This window comes from Cebus imitator, unplaced genomic scaffold (assembly GCF_001604975.1).
Source record: "Cebus imitator isolate Cc_AM_T3 unplaced genomic scaffold, Cebus_imitator-1.0 Scaffold387, whole genome shotgun sequence".
Taxonomy (NCBI): domain Eukaryota; kingdom Metazoa; phylum Chordata; class Mammalia; order Primates; family Cebidae; genus Cebus; species Cebus imitator.
The window spans coordinates 148,568-164,586 of record NW_016107702.1 but is presented as its reverse complement, the minus strand read 5'-3'; the positions used below and the strand labels follow the sequence as shown (position 1 = coordinate 164,586).

The following is a 16,019-nucleotide window of genomic DNA, read 5'->3' as shown; positions in this document are numbered from 1 at the left end:
CCCACCGTCCCTCCCCTATTTCCCCCCAACTGACCCCAGTGTGTAGTGCTCCCCTCCCTTTTACCTCTCCAGAGAATAAAACTAATTGTCTGTTGGGGAAACAAAAAGTGTAGAGCTGAGGAGGGGATCTATGGATGAAGTTGTTTTTTGGCCATGTACAGTGGCTCACACCTGTAATCCCAGCACTTTGAGAGGCTGAGGCAGAAGGATCACTTGAGCCCAGGAGTTTGAGACTAGCCTGAGCAACACACGAAGACTCTGTATCTACAAAAAACAAACAAACAAAAAAAACAAAAAGAAAAACAGAAAATAAAATGAAATTGTTTCTTAATCAGCTTTCATCTAGACCTCCTTATCTCAGCTATCACCTCCCCCCCACCCCCATTACCACCTTTCCAGAGGTACCTGATATTGTTAATTCCTGAGCCTTTTGAAGATTCTGCAGAGTAAGTGCTACCGGTTCTTGGATTTTCTTATTGCCAGCTTTAGAGTTCTGCTTTCTCACATCTGATAAGTCAGTTACCACTTATTCATCTGCTTTCGAGCTTCCAAAATTAATTTTATTACTGCTGATTCCTTTCCTGTTCTTGTGTTTTGTGCTTTAAAAAATGCCATTATTTTAGCTTTAGTGATGTTTCTAAATGGGTGAAAGAGGTGTGTGAACAAGGTCCCCATCTTTGCCCAGATGTCCTGACATTATTTCTTACTTACTAAGCTTTTAATGAGTATTGGAGATAAAGACCTTAAAAATATATCTGAAATGTAGGTAGGCAGTTTTACTAATTAAAGGCAAGTCTGTCATCATCACTAACTTTATGTGTGAAATGCATTAATTTTCTCATTTCTCAATATTCTTATGAAAAAGGTACCATAATTATCTTCATTTGATAGATGAGGAAAATTAAGACTTAAGAGGGTATGAGGAACATGTGTTGGGTCACATGTCCAAGAAGTAGTAAGATATCTAACTCCAGAACCTAAGTGTCCTTAACCACTGAGCAGCTCTGCATTCTTTATAATCAGTATTGACTAAGCTACTGTTAAGATTGATAGTCATGTAGGAAAGTTTAGAACTCTAACCAGGGCACATAACTAGTTCTTGTTTTAGGATGTGCCCACTCACGGTGAAGCTATAGGTCCCTTCAGTCTACCCCATGCCAGAACTGTAGCCCTAAAGTGAACTTAGAATCTTTGGAGCCAGGGGAAGGAGTAGAAGTTACAGGAATAGTCAGTCAGACCCTGCAGCCTTGACGGCAGATCCATGGGTGATTTTCACCAGTCTAGCTGCATGTATTTCACCACTTTAGAGACTTATGCTGCAGTGGTATGTTGTCAGTGGACTGTTTGGTGCTGGTTGCATGTTGTGTCTGACTGACTTAGTAGGGAGCTACCAATGACTTATAGTTAGATGAATGAGTTGTGACAGATAATCTTTTTATTTTCCCTTTGGTTAAAGCTGAAGGAATTGAAGAATCTGCAGCAGCAATACTTACAGATTAATCAAGAGATCACTGAGTTACATCCACTGAAGGCTCAACTTCAGGAGTATCAAGATAAGACAAAAACATTTCAGATTATGCAAGAAGAGCTCAGGCAGGAAAACCTCTCCTGGCAGCATGAGCTGCATCAGCTCAGGTACGATAATCCCTCCCTTTCAACTCTTTTCATTTTAACTAATTGTAGATTTATAGAGAGTTGGGAAAACAGTGCAGAAAGCTTCTATGTACCCATTCACCTAGTTTCTTCCAGTGGTAACATCTTACATAACTGTAGTACAATATCAAAACCAGGAAACTGACATTGGTACAATTCACAGACCATATTCAGATTCTACCAGTTTTACATGCACTCATTTGAGTATCTATGTGTGTGGTTCTCTGCAATTTTCTGACATGTATATTTATGTAAGCGTCACCACAACCAAAATACAGAACTACTCTACTACTACAAATACATCCTTTGTGCTACTAGTTTATAGTCACATTCCTCCCTTCCCTACCCTCCTCATATCCCTAACCCCTAGCAACCACTAATCTGTTTTCAATTTTGTCATTTTGAGAATGTTTTCTAATTGGAATCTTGTAGTATGTAACCCTTTGAAATTGGCTTTTTTCATGTGCCATAATGCCCTTGAGATCCATCAGAATTGTATGTGTCAATCGTTAATTCTTTTCATTATACTGTTTCATATTATGAATATACCACTGTATTCACCTGTTGAAGGATATGCATGTTGTTTTAAGTTTTTAGCTATTCTAATAAAGCTACTATGAACATTTGTGTATAGGTTTTATGTGGATATAAGTTTTTATTTCATTAAGATGATTGCCCAGGAATGCAAATGCTCGCTCATATAGTAAGTGAATGTTTTCTTTTTTAAGAAATTGCAAAACCACTTGGCATAATGGCTGAACATCTTTTTAATGTGCGTATTTAGCATCCATATACCCTCTTTGATGAATGAAATATCTATTCATGTCTTATGTCCATTTTCCAGTTGGGTTAATTTTTTTACTAAGTTTTAAGCATTCTTATATATTATAGGTATCGTTCTGTGTCTGATTTGTGGTTTGCAAATATTTTTTCTCAATTCGCAGCTTATCTTTTCATCTCCTTCAACAGGGTCTTTTTAATTTTGATGAAATCCAATTTACTGATTATTTTCTCTTTATAATTTAGATTTAGTATTTTCTATTTGATTTTCAAGTTCTCTGATTCTTACCTCCATACTGCTATTGTACCCAGTGAGTTAGCTTTTTATTTTACATATTGTGTTTTTCAGTTCTAGAATTTCCATTCAGTTCTTCTTTATATTTTCTATTTCTTTCCTGAAGCTTTCCATACTTTTCCCAGTGTGTTAGTAATTGCTTGTTGAAGCATTTCTATGATGGCTGCTGTAAAATCCTTGTCATATCATTCTAATACCTATGTCACCTCAGTGTTATAATCTGTTGATTTCCTTTTCTTAATCAAGTTATGGTTTTCCTGGTTCTTGGTACGATGAGTGATTTTTAGTTATATGCTGGACATTTTGGAATTTGTTTTGGAATTTATAAGACTTATTTATAAGTCTTATTTGAATCTTGTGCATTAGCGAGCTTCACTGACACTACACCAGCAGGGGAAGGACGACATTGCCACTTTACCACTAGGTGAAGGGTGAATTCCAGGCACCTCATTCAACTTCATTGATATCCCTAGAAGGAAAGGATTCCCTGACACTGCCAAGGGGAAGTGGAAGTCCATGCTCCCCACATGGCCTCCATTGATACTGTGCTGGAAGGAATGGAGAGGAGCACCTCATTATTGCCAGGTGGTGGTGAAAGTTCAGGCTATCTGCTTAGCCTCTACTGACACTGTGGGGAATGGTTGAAGAGGGGGCACCTTGTTACAACTGGGTAGTACTCAAAGTACAGATTCCCTGCTTGGTCTCTTCTGTTACAACCTCTGCAGAGGCCAGGAAGAGTGCCTTATTAACCTCGTTATGGTGGAGGCGAATGTCCAGGCCCCACATGTTGCTTCCACTGATACCACAGTGGGAGTGGGGGGAAGAGAGGCAGTCGGAGAGAGACACCTTCTTAGTACTAGGTAACGGTAAGAGTCTAAGCTCCATACTTGGCCTCTTCTCACACTACTCCAGTAGGGAGGATGAGGTGTACCTGGTCACCACCAGGCAAGAATGTGACTGGCTTATCCACCAGGTCTTTGTTAATGGGAGTGGTGAGATACTGTGGTTTTCCCATGTTGTTTGCCTGGAATATGGTGGTTATTATCATTAATGTCTCTGTCTAGCCAGACTGTCCCTTCCTAGTCCTTTGGCAAGGCAAAGTAAATTTGGTACTCATTGGTGTTCCTGGGTCATGGAATTCTCCAGTATTCAGTTTGGGATATGTAGAATACAAATAAAAAACTAAAGAACTTGCCGCCATGTCATTCCTCAAGTCTGGGGATCCCGCTGGTCTGCCACCTTCATCTTTCTAAATTTTCTTATGTTTGTTTTTATTTATAATGCCCAAGGGTTTTATCTATACAGGTTGAATATTCCTTATCTGAAATGATTGGGACTAGAAGTGTTTTGGATTGCAGATTTTTTGGATTTTGGAATATTTGCATTATCCAGTGAGCATTTCCTTTGAGTGTCATGTCAATGGTCAAAAAGTTTTGGATTTTGGAGCATTTTGGATTTTCTTATTAGGGATGCTCAGCCTTATTTGGAGGAATAAGGAGAAATGTTTCTATTTTATTTTGTCTAGAACCAGAAATCCTAGCTCTTTTCTTTTTAAGGAACAGAACAATAACAATGCTATCATGGCAGAAGAAATTAAGATAGGAACTATAATTCTGATTTTTAAAATTCAGTTTTTCTAACAAATTTAATCCCAAGAATAAACACTTAGTGTATAAAAACCGGTCTAGTTATTGCAACCTCATTTTTGGGTTGCTATTACTGTTTAACTTAAGATAGGTCATGCCTTAATAAATTCAAACTCGCTGGGTGCAGTGGCTCACGCCTGTAATCCTAACACTTTGGGAGGCCGAAGCGAGCGGATTATCTGAGGTTAGGAGTTTGAGACCAACCTGGCCAACAAGGTGAAACCTCGTCTTTACTAAAAATATAAAAATTAGCTGGGTGTGGTGGCGTGTACCTGCAATCCCAGCTGCTTGGGCGGCTGAGGCAGGAGAATTGCTTGAACCCGGGAAGTGGAGGTTGCAGTGAGCCAACATCGTGCCACTATACTCCAGCCTAGGCAACAGAGTGAGACCCTGTCTCAAAAAAAAAAAAAAAAATCAAACTCAAAGCTTTCAAGATTTGATATTAAAGGGAGAATTTCCATGTTGGAAATTGCTGCTGATCAAGCAGCACCTGCTTTGTCTCACCAGTGCTAGAGGACAAGAGGCAAGTGAATACAGAGAATATGAGTTGGAGTCTCAATTCCTATCCAGCTTACAAGGGGCCATTAGGATGACAACTGTCAATATAGTATAAATATCATAACATCTCTAAGAGAGTTCTTAATGTTCAGATACATGAGATTTCAAACCTTAAGCAACATTGATGTAGCAAAATGCTTTTTAGAATTAATGATTTAAACTTTATGGAGTAAAATTACATCTAAAAGATTTTTATATTTAACATCTTTATGGACTTGCTTACAAGTGAACATTTATTAAGCTCGTTGCATGGAGTTGGCAGCTTCCCCAGATAATACAAGAACAAATTCTTTTTTTAAACAGATGATGATGGTTGCAGAGCAAGTTAAAAAAAAAAAAAGACAAAATAATAAGAGTTTTGCTCTTCAGAAATATAAATTTCTGTTCCTTCTTTTTGAAATTGAATCTCAAGAGAAAAGATAAGTTGCTCCATTTTAACTTTCATTTTTCTTCAGGAAACAGCTGCCCCAGCTTTATTCTGTTAGAATCTTATCATTAAAAGTTTAGGCACTTGCTGTGTCCTTTAGTGCACTTTAATGCTGATCATTGACGTTTGGGCCCTCTAAAGGTGATTGGTACCATATCAGAGCATCATATTATTTGATGCCTCTCATATTATCTCCACATCACCTAGAACTACAGAAATATTAAAGTGTTGGTACTAGTGTAAACCTACGAAAAGCTGCAGGGCACTAAAGGCTTATTTTCTGCAGTCTTTCTTCTTTAAATTTTCTCTAACAGTAATCTAAAAGGATATTTATTTTCCTTATTTCCTTATGTAATTGATCCTTAGAGGAGAGAAAAAGAGATGAAAAAAAGATTTCTGTTTTTTCCCCACATTTTCTCTCTTTCCACCTTTTTCTTAGACTTTCTTTCTTTAACTTCCAGATTTGATTAGCCTTGAAGATAAGCAAAGTGCTGGGGTTACATGTGCTACCACGCCCAGCTACAAGTATATTTTTACCTGTGATTGCGTCATGTTTTTTCTAGGATGGAGAAGAGTTCCTGGGAAATACATGAAAGAAGAATGAAGGAGCAGTACCTTATGGCTATCTCAGATAAAGATCAGCAGCTCAGTCATCTGCAGAGTCTTATAAGGGAATTGAGGTCTTCTTCCTCTCAGACTCAGCCCCTCAAAGTGCAATACCAAAGACAGGTGAGTAATTTCAATGCTGATTGTTACTCAGAGATAAATTTTTAAACAAATGATGATTGCAGAGAAAATTAAAAAAAATAAAGGCACCACCCAGAAAGCATCAGCTTCCTACAAATTAAGTGCCCATCAGCCACTATTAATTGTCCATAAGCCACCTTATAACTTCCTATGGGGTGGACAGGATTTCTAGAGGGAAGGAATTAAAGCATGAGCAATCTTAGGAGAGAATTTCATTGATGTTTATGTTCTGACAGGCATCCCCAGAGACATCAGCTTCCTCAGATGGGTCGCAAAATCTGGTTTATGAGACAGAACTTCTCAGGACTCAGCTCAATGACAGCTTAAAGGAAATTCACCAAAAGGAATTAAGAATTCAGCAACTGAATAGCAAGGTAACTATTTCCTGCTGAACTGGAATTCAGTTTCTTTTTTCCATGACTAGAACAAGAAGGCAAGTAGAAGCCGATTCAGCATGGAGTCCCAGCTGTAGCATATCTTAGGGTATAGAAGTTTCACTTTCTCAGAACCTAGGTGCTTATTCCAAAACACTGGACACAGGGCCATTTCTTGTTCTTTGCCCTTGGTGAGTCCTTGGGAATGATTGGATAAATCCAGACAGTAAGAGTAAAAAAGCCAACTATTTTAGGAAGCCTTCCCCCCGACCTGTGTCACTTGTTAGTAATGCCGAGGTTACTCCCTACCCCACCCTCTTAAGGATTGTCCTCCAATTGCTCTCTGACTATTCAAAATATTCTTTAGTGACATCTGCCCTAGTTCTGCTTTCTTGAGAGGAACTCAGCTAAGTAGTCTATGACAGAACTACAAGATATTTAGAGATCAATGAGAATCAGAAATCAAGAGATTAGCTTTGAGGAGAGCCAAGAATGTCCCAAAATTATATGCACAATGGGGTGTGTGTGTGTGTGTATGTGTGTAAGCTTTACATCACAAGAACTCATCAGTTGACAAGGGGTCTGTGACCCAAAATTTATAAAGCTTACTAGGCTATTTTCACAGGCGAGGAAAAAGGCCTTGGGAGTATTAAGTAACTTGCCTGAGGTGTTAGAAGGAAGTCAGTCTAAGATAAATGTGATCATGTACATGGAAAAGCACAGTGCCTGCCATATGTAGAAGGTACTTATTAAATGTAGTTAAATTCAACTAATTGACACTAAAGTATTAGAGACTAACACTATTAACTTGGAGGAGACATTTGCATTTTTTAAGGTTTGCAGGCCCAAATGATTTAAACTGAAGACCCTTTGTTGGGAGATTTATCTGGGAGTTTTCAGAGGGACTCCAGAGCAGTTGCCATGCAGTTCTCCTTCCAGCGAATGAGCTATTTCCGGAAGTTCCACTCCTTATAGCTCTAGCCCATCTCTTCTTTCCATGAACTAAATCCCATCTCAGCCATATTACATTTACTCTCCAAACATTAGACTCTGAATCATGTTGGGCATTTGTCTGTCTAGGACAGTGTTTTAAACTGAAATTCAGGACCATTAATAAATGATGAAATCATTTTGGTGGGTAACAACTAAAAAAATTTAAATATTTTATTGAAGTAAAACATACAGAAAAGTAAACAAATCATAAGTACAGTATGGTATATTTTCACAAGGTGAAGATGCCCATATAATCAGCACCCAGATCTAGGATCAGAATATACCAGAACTCCAGAAGTCCCTTGTATCTTCTTCTGTTCACTCCTACCCCTTAGAACTACATATAAATGGAGTCATATCTTTTCTTTTGTATTGTTTCATTTATTTTGTGAGATTCATTCGTGTTGTTGCATATAGTGTCATTTTTCCATTCTCATGCTGTATAGTATTGCATTGTAGGCATATGCCACAATGTCTCTATTCTTTTGAAGGACATTTGGGCTTCTCCAGTTTGGGTCTATTACAAATAGTACAGTCAAAGTTTTTACAAATAAGGAAATGAGGTAAAAACATGTATGTAATATATAATAAAGAGTATGTCTATCTTTGATAAACTTTAGTTTTAATTATATATATTTATATACTGGGTTCTAAGTCATAATCAAAGTTGTGTTTTTTAACAGCTTTATTGAGATATGTAATTCCACTTGAAGTGTGAGAAACGCTGCATTAGGTCACTGTTATTCTAAGTGAGAAACAGTTCTTCCTTTAGAACTCAACTGTAAGGGCCGGGTGTGGTGGCTCATGCCTGTAATCTCGGCATTTTGGGAGGCCAAGGCGGGTACATCACGAGATCAGGAGTTCCAGACCAGCCCGGCCAAGATGGTGAAACCCCATCTCTACCAAAAATACAAAAATTATCCAGGTGTGGTGGTGGGCACCTGTAATCCCAGCTACTCTGGAGGCTAAGGCAGAGAATTGCTTGAACCCGGGAGATGGAGGTTGCAATGAGCCAAGATCACGCCACTGCACTCCAGCCTGGGAAAAAAAGAACTCAACTGTAAGAAAGGCACCTCCATTCCTAGCCTTATTCAGTCATTAAACAGATAATTGTTATTTGCCTTCCATGAGCCTGGCTGTATGCTGGGTACTGAGGATACACATGGTCCTTCATGAGGCTTACAATCCCAAGAGCTTAGTCTCACTCGAGCTAACTAGGAGAATTGCTTCTTGGGCCCTAGAATGAGATTGTAGTAGATAGACTATCACCATTGATTGCTTCTCTTCTAAGCCAGTGCCCTAATTCTCTCTTCCGATGTTCATATTTTATATTTACAGTTGGCCTTTTGTATTGGTAAGTTCTGCATTCACAGATTTAACTAAACATAGGTTGAAAATATTCCAGAAAAAAATATGCATCTTAAAAATATAACAACTGTTTATATAGCATTTGCTTTGTATTAGGTATTATAAGTAATCTAGAGATTATTTAAAGTATATGGGAGGATACAGCTAATAATGTACTGAACAGGGAAAAATTGAAGGCCTTTCTTCTAAGATCTGAAATAAGACAAGGATGCCCATTTTCACCACTGTTATTTAATATATTACTAGACACCCTGACTAGAGCAATTAGGCAAGAGGAAATAAATAAAGCACATGTAGATTGTAAAGGAAGAGGTCAAATTAGCCTTTTTTGCCCTTGATATGACCTTACATTTAGAAAAACTTAAAGAATTCACCAAAAAACTATTAGAACTGATAAATTCACTAAAGTTACAGGATACAAAGTCAACAGGCAAAAATCAGTAGCATTTATATATGCCAACAGCAAACAATCTGGAAAATAAATCAAGAAAGCAATCCCGGCCAGGCATGATGGCTCATGCCCATAATCCCAGCACTTTGGGAGGCCAAGGTGGACGGATCACTTGAGGCCAGGAGTTTGAGACCAGTCTGGCCAACATGGCAAAATCCCTTCTCTACTAAAAATACAAAAATTAGCCAGTTGTGGTGGTACACGACTGTAATCCCAGCTACTCTGGTGGCTGAGGCACATGAATCACTTGAACCTGAGAGTCAGAGGTTGCAGTGACCTGAGATCACGCCACTGCACTCCAGCCTGGGTGACAGAGTGAAACTCTGTCTCAAAAACATACATACATACATAGAAAGCCATCCCATTTATAGTAGTTACAAAGAATATATAATACTTGGAAATCAATTTAACTAAAGAATTGAAAGATTTATAAAATACTGTGAAAGAAATTGGATACAAAAAAAAGGAAAGAGATTTCATGCTCATGGATTAGAAGAATTAATATCATTAAAATGACAGTACTACACAAAGCAATCTACAGATTAAATGCAGTCCATATCAAAATACCACTTATATTCTTCACAGAAATGTTAAAAAAAAAAAAATGAATGTATATGAAACCACAAAAGCTCCTAAATAGCTAAAGCAATCTTGATTTTAAAAAAACAAAGCTAGGCGTGGTAGCTCCCACCTGTAATCCCAGCACTTTGGGAGCCTGAGGTGAGTGGATCACCTGAGGTCGTTTGAGACTAGGTTGGCCAACATGGTGAAACCCTGTCTCTACTAAAAATATAAAAATTAGCCAGCTGTGGTGGCAGGCGCCTGTAATCCCAGCTACTCGGGAGGCTGGGGCAGGAGAATCGCATGAACCCAGGAGGCAGAGGTTGCAGTGAGCCGATATCACGTCACTGCACTCTATTCTGGGCGCCAGAGTGAGACTCTATTACAAAAAAGAACAAAGCTGGAAGCATCACACTACCTGATTTCAAATTTTACTACAAAGGCTATAATAAACAAGTCAGCATGATACTGGCATAAAAACAGACACACAGAGCGCCAATGAAATGAAATTAAAAACCCAGATATAAAGCCAGGCATTTAGGGGCAACTTAATCTTCAACAAAGGCACAAAGAACATACAATGGGGAAAGGACAATTTCTGATAAATAGTGCTGGGATAACTGGATATGTATATGCAGAAGAATAAAACTAGACTCCTATCTCTCATCATACAAAAAAAGTCAAAATGGATTAAAGACTTAATTCTAAGATACGAAACTACTAGAACAAAATATGTGGAAATGCTTCACGACATGGATCTGGCCAAGGCTTTTTTGTGTAAGACCTGAAAAGTACAGGCAACGAAGGCAAGAATAAACAAATGGGATTACGGCAAGCTAAAAGGCTTCTGTACATCAAAGGAAGCCATCAACAGAGTAAAGAGACAACCCACAGAATGAGAGAAAACATTTGCAAACTACCCATCTAACAAGGGATTAATAACCAGAATATATAAAGGACTCAAGTAACAAGCAAACAAATAATTATAAATGGGCAAAATGTCTGAATAGACATTTCTCAAAAGAAGACAAATAGCCAACAGATATAAAAAAAATACTCAGCATCACTAATTATCAGAGAATTGTGAATCAAAGCTATAGTGAATGTCATCTCACCTCTGCTGAAATGGCCTTTATCAAAAAAGCAGGCAATAACAGATGCTGGCAAGGATGCAGAGAAAGGGGAACTCTCTTACACTGTTAGCGGTGTAAATTAGTATAACCACTATGGAGAACAGTATGGAGTTGTCTCAAAAAACTAAAAATAGAACTATCATATGATCCAACAACCCACATATTGAAAAGAAAGGAAATCAGTATATCAAAAAAACATCTGCACTCCCATGTTTATTGCAACTATTCATAAAAAACAAAATATAGAATCAACGTAAGTGCCCATCAACAGACGAATAGATTAAAAATGTGGTATATACGCAAGGGAATGTTATTCTGCTATAAAGAGGTATGAAATTCTGTCATTTGTGGCAACATGGATGGAACTGGAGGACGTTATGTTAAGTGAAATAAGCCAAGAACAGAAAGACAAATATCACATTCTCACTCGTGTGGGAGCAAAAAAAGTAAATCTCATGAAGATAGAGAGTGCGGGAATAATAAAGGAGAGGAGGGAAAGAAGAGAAGTTGACTAATGGATACAAATACATGGTTTGATAAAAGAAATAAGACCTAATGTTAGGTAAATCAGTAGGTGATTATAGTTTACCACAGTCTGTTGTATATTTCAAAATAGCTGGAAGAGAAGAATTTAAATGCTTCTAGCATAAAGACAAATATTTAAGCTGATGGATATTCCAAATACACTGATTTGATCTTTACAAATTATATGAATGAATTACATTATAGCATGTATTCTGAAACCATGTACATCTATTATGCATGAATTTTAAAACATTTTTAAGTAATGAGAGGTTGTGTATAGGTTATATGCAAATACCATCCCATATATAAGGGATTTGAGCAACCTTGAATTTTGATATACTGGGTTTTGGAGGTCAGGGGTGGTCCTGAAACCAGTACCCCACGGATAACAAGGGATGACTACATTTCTACCAGCTTGGTTGGATGTTTGTGTATAATTTAAGAATGTGCTAGAAACTTAAAAACATGAATGGTTGATTAGTGATATAATCTAAATTGTTCCCTCCTATTTCATTTTTATAGGTGTAGATACAGTGAAATATAGTAGCTTATAAGCTAAAGTAGAGGTCAGCAAACTTTTCCTTAGGGCTCAGACAATATTTTAGGTTTGTTGACCATATGGTCTTTGTTAACAATTACTCATCTCTGCAGTTGTAACACAAAAGCAGCCATAGACAGTATAGAATCAATTGGGGGTGATTGTGTTCCAGTAAAACCTTATTTACAATAAAAGGGCGGCAGGCACTGGATCATAGTTTGCCAGCCCCGAAACTAGAAGGACCTATGTTTTTGTTTGGTATGGTTTGGACTGTTCATTGTGGCCAGGAAAATTAGCTGCTTCTAGGCTAAGGGAAGAATATGTTTCCTGTCTCAGAATCCAGTAGTTGTCATTGTACCTAGTTAACTCTCTTCAAATTAATATTGCTTCTCAAATATTTATATCCTTTTCTAACTATTCTCACCTCCTCCCATCCCCCCCAAACAAAACTCCTATAATTTTCTTAACTTTCCTTGCTAGACTGTCAGATTGAACACCATTAGATAATAGATAGAACTCTAGACTTGGAATCAAAAACCACTCTTGAGTCCTAATTTGACATCTACTAGCTTGCAAACAAGGACAGGAATCCTTTCTCTACCTCTCTCAAATAAGATGATACTGGTGAAAGTACTTTGTAAGTTAACATTGCTTTTCAGAATAACAAACACAAAAAATAACCCTACATTTGAAGATCAATTTTCAGCTAACAGAGCACTTTTACAGGTATGTGTGGATTCTTTTGCTCTGATTTTCTATATGTATCAAATGCCCTTTCTCGGAGTGTCTCTAGAAAACTGTCCTCTCTTCTCCAAAACATTGTTTCAACTTTTTTTCACAAAAACTTACAAAAAAGAATCATCAAGAAAAGATTGACATGCAGCCAGTATACTGGGTTTCTCTCACATAATGTACATGGCCCTATGATAGATAACTTGGCGAGACATCACTGTGGTTATTAATGTACCTGGATGCTAATCACAACTAAAACTTAAAACTTGACAGCCTGCAAGTAAAGAATTAGAATTATAGTTCCAGAGGACCAAATTCAAATCAATGGGTAGAAGCTACAATAGGTAAATTTTTCACTCAATATAAAAATGAATTTAAATGGTTCAGGTTGCTTTGCCAAGTAGTAGGCACCCTGATACTGAACACATTCAAGGGAAGACTGAACAATGACCTGTTAGTCATACAGTAGAGGAGAGTCCTGCTTTAAGTGACTGAAATGTTTCTACCTGGGAGAATCTATGCTCCCAATACAGTTTCTGAGACATACATAGACATGTTGGGATTTATTTTGTTTCTCTCTTCTACCACATGTTATAATTTCTTATTCTATTCTCTTAGTAACTTATAACTCTCTATGGTATTGAGGAATCTGTCTAGTAATACTATTGCACAGATTTTGGGGTGACAGCTCTCTCTAGCCATGTTGAGTTCTAGAGATTATTGTCATTTGTTAGTACCATGAACTTGGACCTGAAGCACTGCCTTCCCCCTCTTATATACCCAGAATAGCCTATCTTATTAGATTGCTTATGGATTTCTGTTTCATGGTTTTTTGGTTAATTTACTGGGCACCATTAAAAATAAACAACAAAACCTTTCTGCTACTCCTCCAGATTTGTTTTTTGTCTTGGTCAAAAAAAATATGCGTTTTCCAACTTTGAAGGAACACAAAGTGCTATTGTTGCTGTTGCTGAAACAAAGGTCTTCCTTAGGAAAATTAGATCCTGAAAACTCAGAACAGTTCACCTAAGCACTGCTTATGGTACTGCAGGATGCTGCTTATCCTCACCTCTGTTTCAGTTCTCTCAGCTACTAGAAGAGAAAAACACCCTTTCCATTCAGCTCTGCGATACCAGTCAGAGTCTTCGTGAGAACCAGCAGCAGTATGGTGACCTTTTTAATCACTGTGCAGTCTTGGAGAAGCAGGTTCAAGAGCTGCAGGCAGTGAGTAAGGAGGTAAGAGACTGGGAGAAGTGTGATGAAATTGAATTCAAGTGGTGAAGCACCAAAGAGCAGTATGGAAGAAGTTAATGTAATTAGTTGTCATGGAAGAAAGTGGGAGAGAAGAAAGAGTTAACTGAGATGGGAATAAGGTCAGAGAAAAATTACAGGGAAGCAATTAGAAGAAAAACGATCAGTGAGATGGTAGGAGAGAAATCAAAACATGAGTGAGAAACAGTGATGACTGAGACTTTTGTTACTCTGAAACAGATAAACTGTTGATTTTGCTTTAAGCAATAAGAAAATTGTAGGAAGCTTTGGACCTGAGAAACAAAACAGGCAGCACTGTTGACAGCCAGGGAGAGAAATGCAGTGTTGAAGTTAGAGGAGACTGAGAATTAGTATGGAGATGTATAGGATATAGAGGAGGAGAAGGGGGTTGGGAGGGGCTGGCAAGCAAGGGAAGGAACAAAGTGGCATCTGGAAAATCCATAAGCGTCCACAGCAGACTTGACTTTTAAGAGGAGAAATTCAGAAATGAGAATCTGGGATAAAAAACCTAATCAAGACAAGAGGTTTATGTAGGTGAGCAATCTGCTAGAGCAGAAGCTTCTCTCTTCTAAATTTAAACTTGAGAATTCTAAGTGGGGATAGTCCTCTATAAACAAGCTCTAATTTTGCTCGAGTACACTTTCTTAAGAGTTTTTTTCAGTGAATTACTAAGCTTATTCTTCTTCTAGGGGCCACTAAATATAGATGTTGCTCCAGGAGCTCCCCAGGAAAAGAATGGAGTTCACAGAAAGAGTGACCCTGAGGAACTAAGAGAGCCACAGCAAAGGTAGGGGAGTGGCGCTCTCAACCCTGGAGCATATACCAGAGTACAGAAACTGGGTGGTATTCTAGATTTAACTGGAGTCCTTCATATGGATTTAATATGTCGTATTATTAGCCTGACAGAAGTTATGTGAGGATCAAATAGTAACAAAAATAACTAACTTGCGTGTGAAAAGTTTGTAAAACAAAAAGAGCAACACATACCACTAACAACTACTCTATGGTAGTACAATGAAAGATAATCAGTTCCTGAAATTTCTTTAGGTATTTTCTGCAGCATCATTTAATCCCTCTACAGCTTTGCTTTTAAAATATCATGCTCAGACAGGCTTCTGTGAATTTTCCTGCTTTACAACCTTACGAAGACTTTGAATCCCTTGTATTAGCAACTGTGTTCTGCATCTAGTGATGCTCTGTTTTCTTTTCATACTAAAGCTTTTCTGAAGCTCAGCAGCAGCTGTGCAACACCAGACAGGAAGTGAATGAATTAAGGAAGCTGCTGGAAGAAGAACGAGACCAAAGAGTGGCTGCTGAGAATGCCCTCTCTGTGGCTGAGGAGCAGATCAGACGGTAAAGGCTGAGGGAGATAGCCTCTCTTCCCTTCTGATCCTTTCTGATCATACTCATGTACATTTCCTGCCAGACTTAAGATTTCTTTAGATCTTTTTCTCATCTTCAGGTAGTTGCTGCAATGTGTTTAGTGATCACTGTGGTCACCCAAGAGAACATTGTACGTTTGTCGTCTAGGAGAGTCAGTGTTTTCTAAAACAGTAATTCTTAGAGAATAATAATGATATCTACCATTATCAAAGGATGTTCTATTTCATCCCAACAATAACTATATGAGGTAGGTATTGGGTTCTTTAGAGAATCAAATAAGTGACAACCCCATTTTCTATCTGAGATCTGAATCCATTGAAATCTTTTTTAAAAGATTAAAAGATTGAGAAATTATAAGAACGCTTTATAAATGATATTAAAAGAATGTAGCTTTTGGCCGGGCGCAGTGGCTCACGCCTGTAATCCCAGCACTTTGGGAGGCCGAGGCGGGTGGATCACGAGGTCAAGAGATCGAGACCATTCTGGTCAACACGGTGAAACCCCGTCTCTACTAAAAATACAAAACATTAGCTGGGCATGGTGGCGCGTGCCTGTAATCCCAGCTACTCAGGAGGCTGAGGCA

General features: G+C 38.1%; 1 protein-coding gene across 10 annotated transcripts in view; it reads left to right on the top strand.

Moving 5' to 3' along the window:
- The window catches only part of GOLGB1 (golgin B1), an 85,029-nt gene that overhangs the window by 64,529 nt on the left and 4,481 nt on the right, over positions 1-16,019 (top strand). For 7 of the 10 annotated variants that reach the window (XM_017508150.2, XM_017508146.2, XM_017508145.2 and 4 more), the window contains 6 exons: positions 1,457-1,635; positions 5,923-6,088; positions 6,343-6,480; positions 13,862-14,017; positions 14,743-14,840; positions 15,272-15,406. In XM_017508150.2, the coding sequence (XP_017363639.1) occupies positions 1,457-1,635; positions 5,923-6,088; positions 6,343-6,480; positions 13,862-14,017; positions 14,743-14,840; positions 15,272-15,406 (872 nt within the window). The remainder of the gene's footprint in view (positions 1-1,456; positions 1,636-5,922; positions 6,089-6,342; positions 6,481-13,861; positions 14,018-14,742; positions 14,841-15,271; positions 15,407-16,019) is intronic. The other 3 variants (XM_017508147.2, XM_017508144.2, XM_017508151.2) reach the window with 1 other exon arrangement.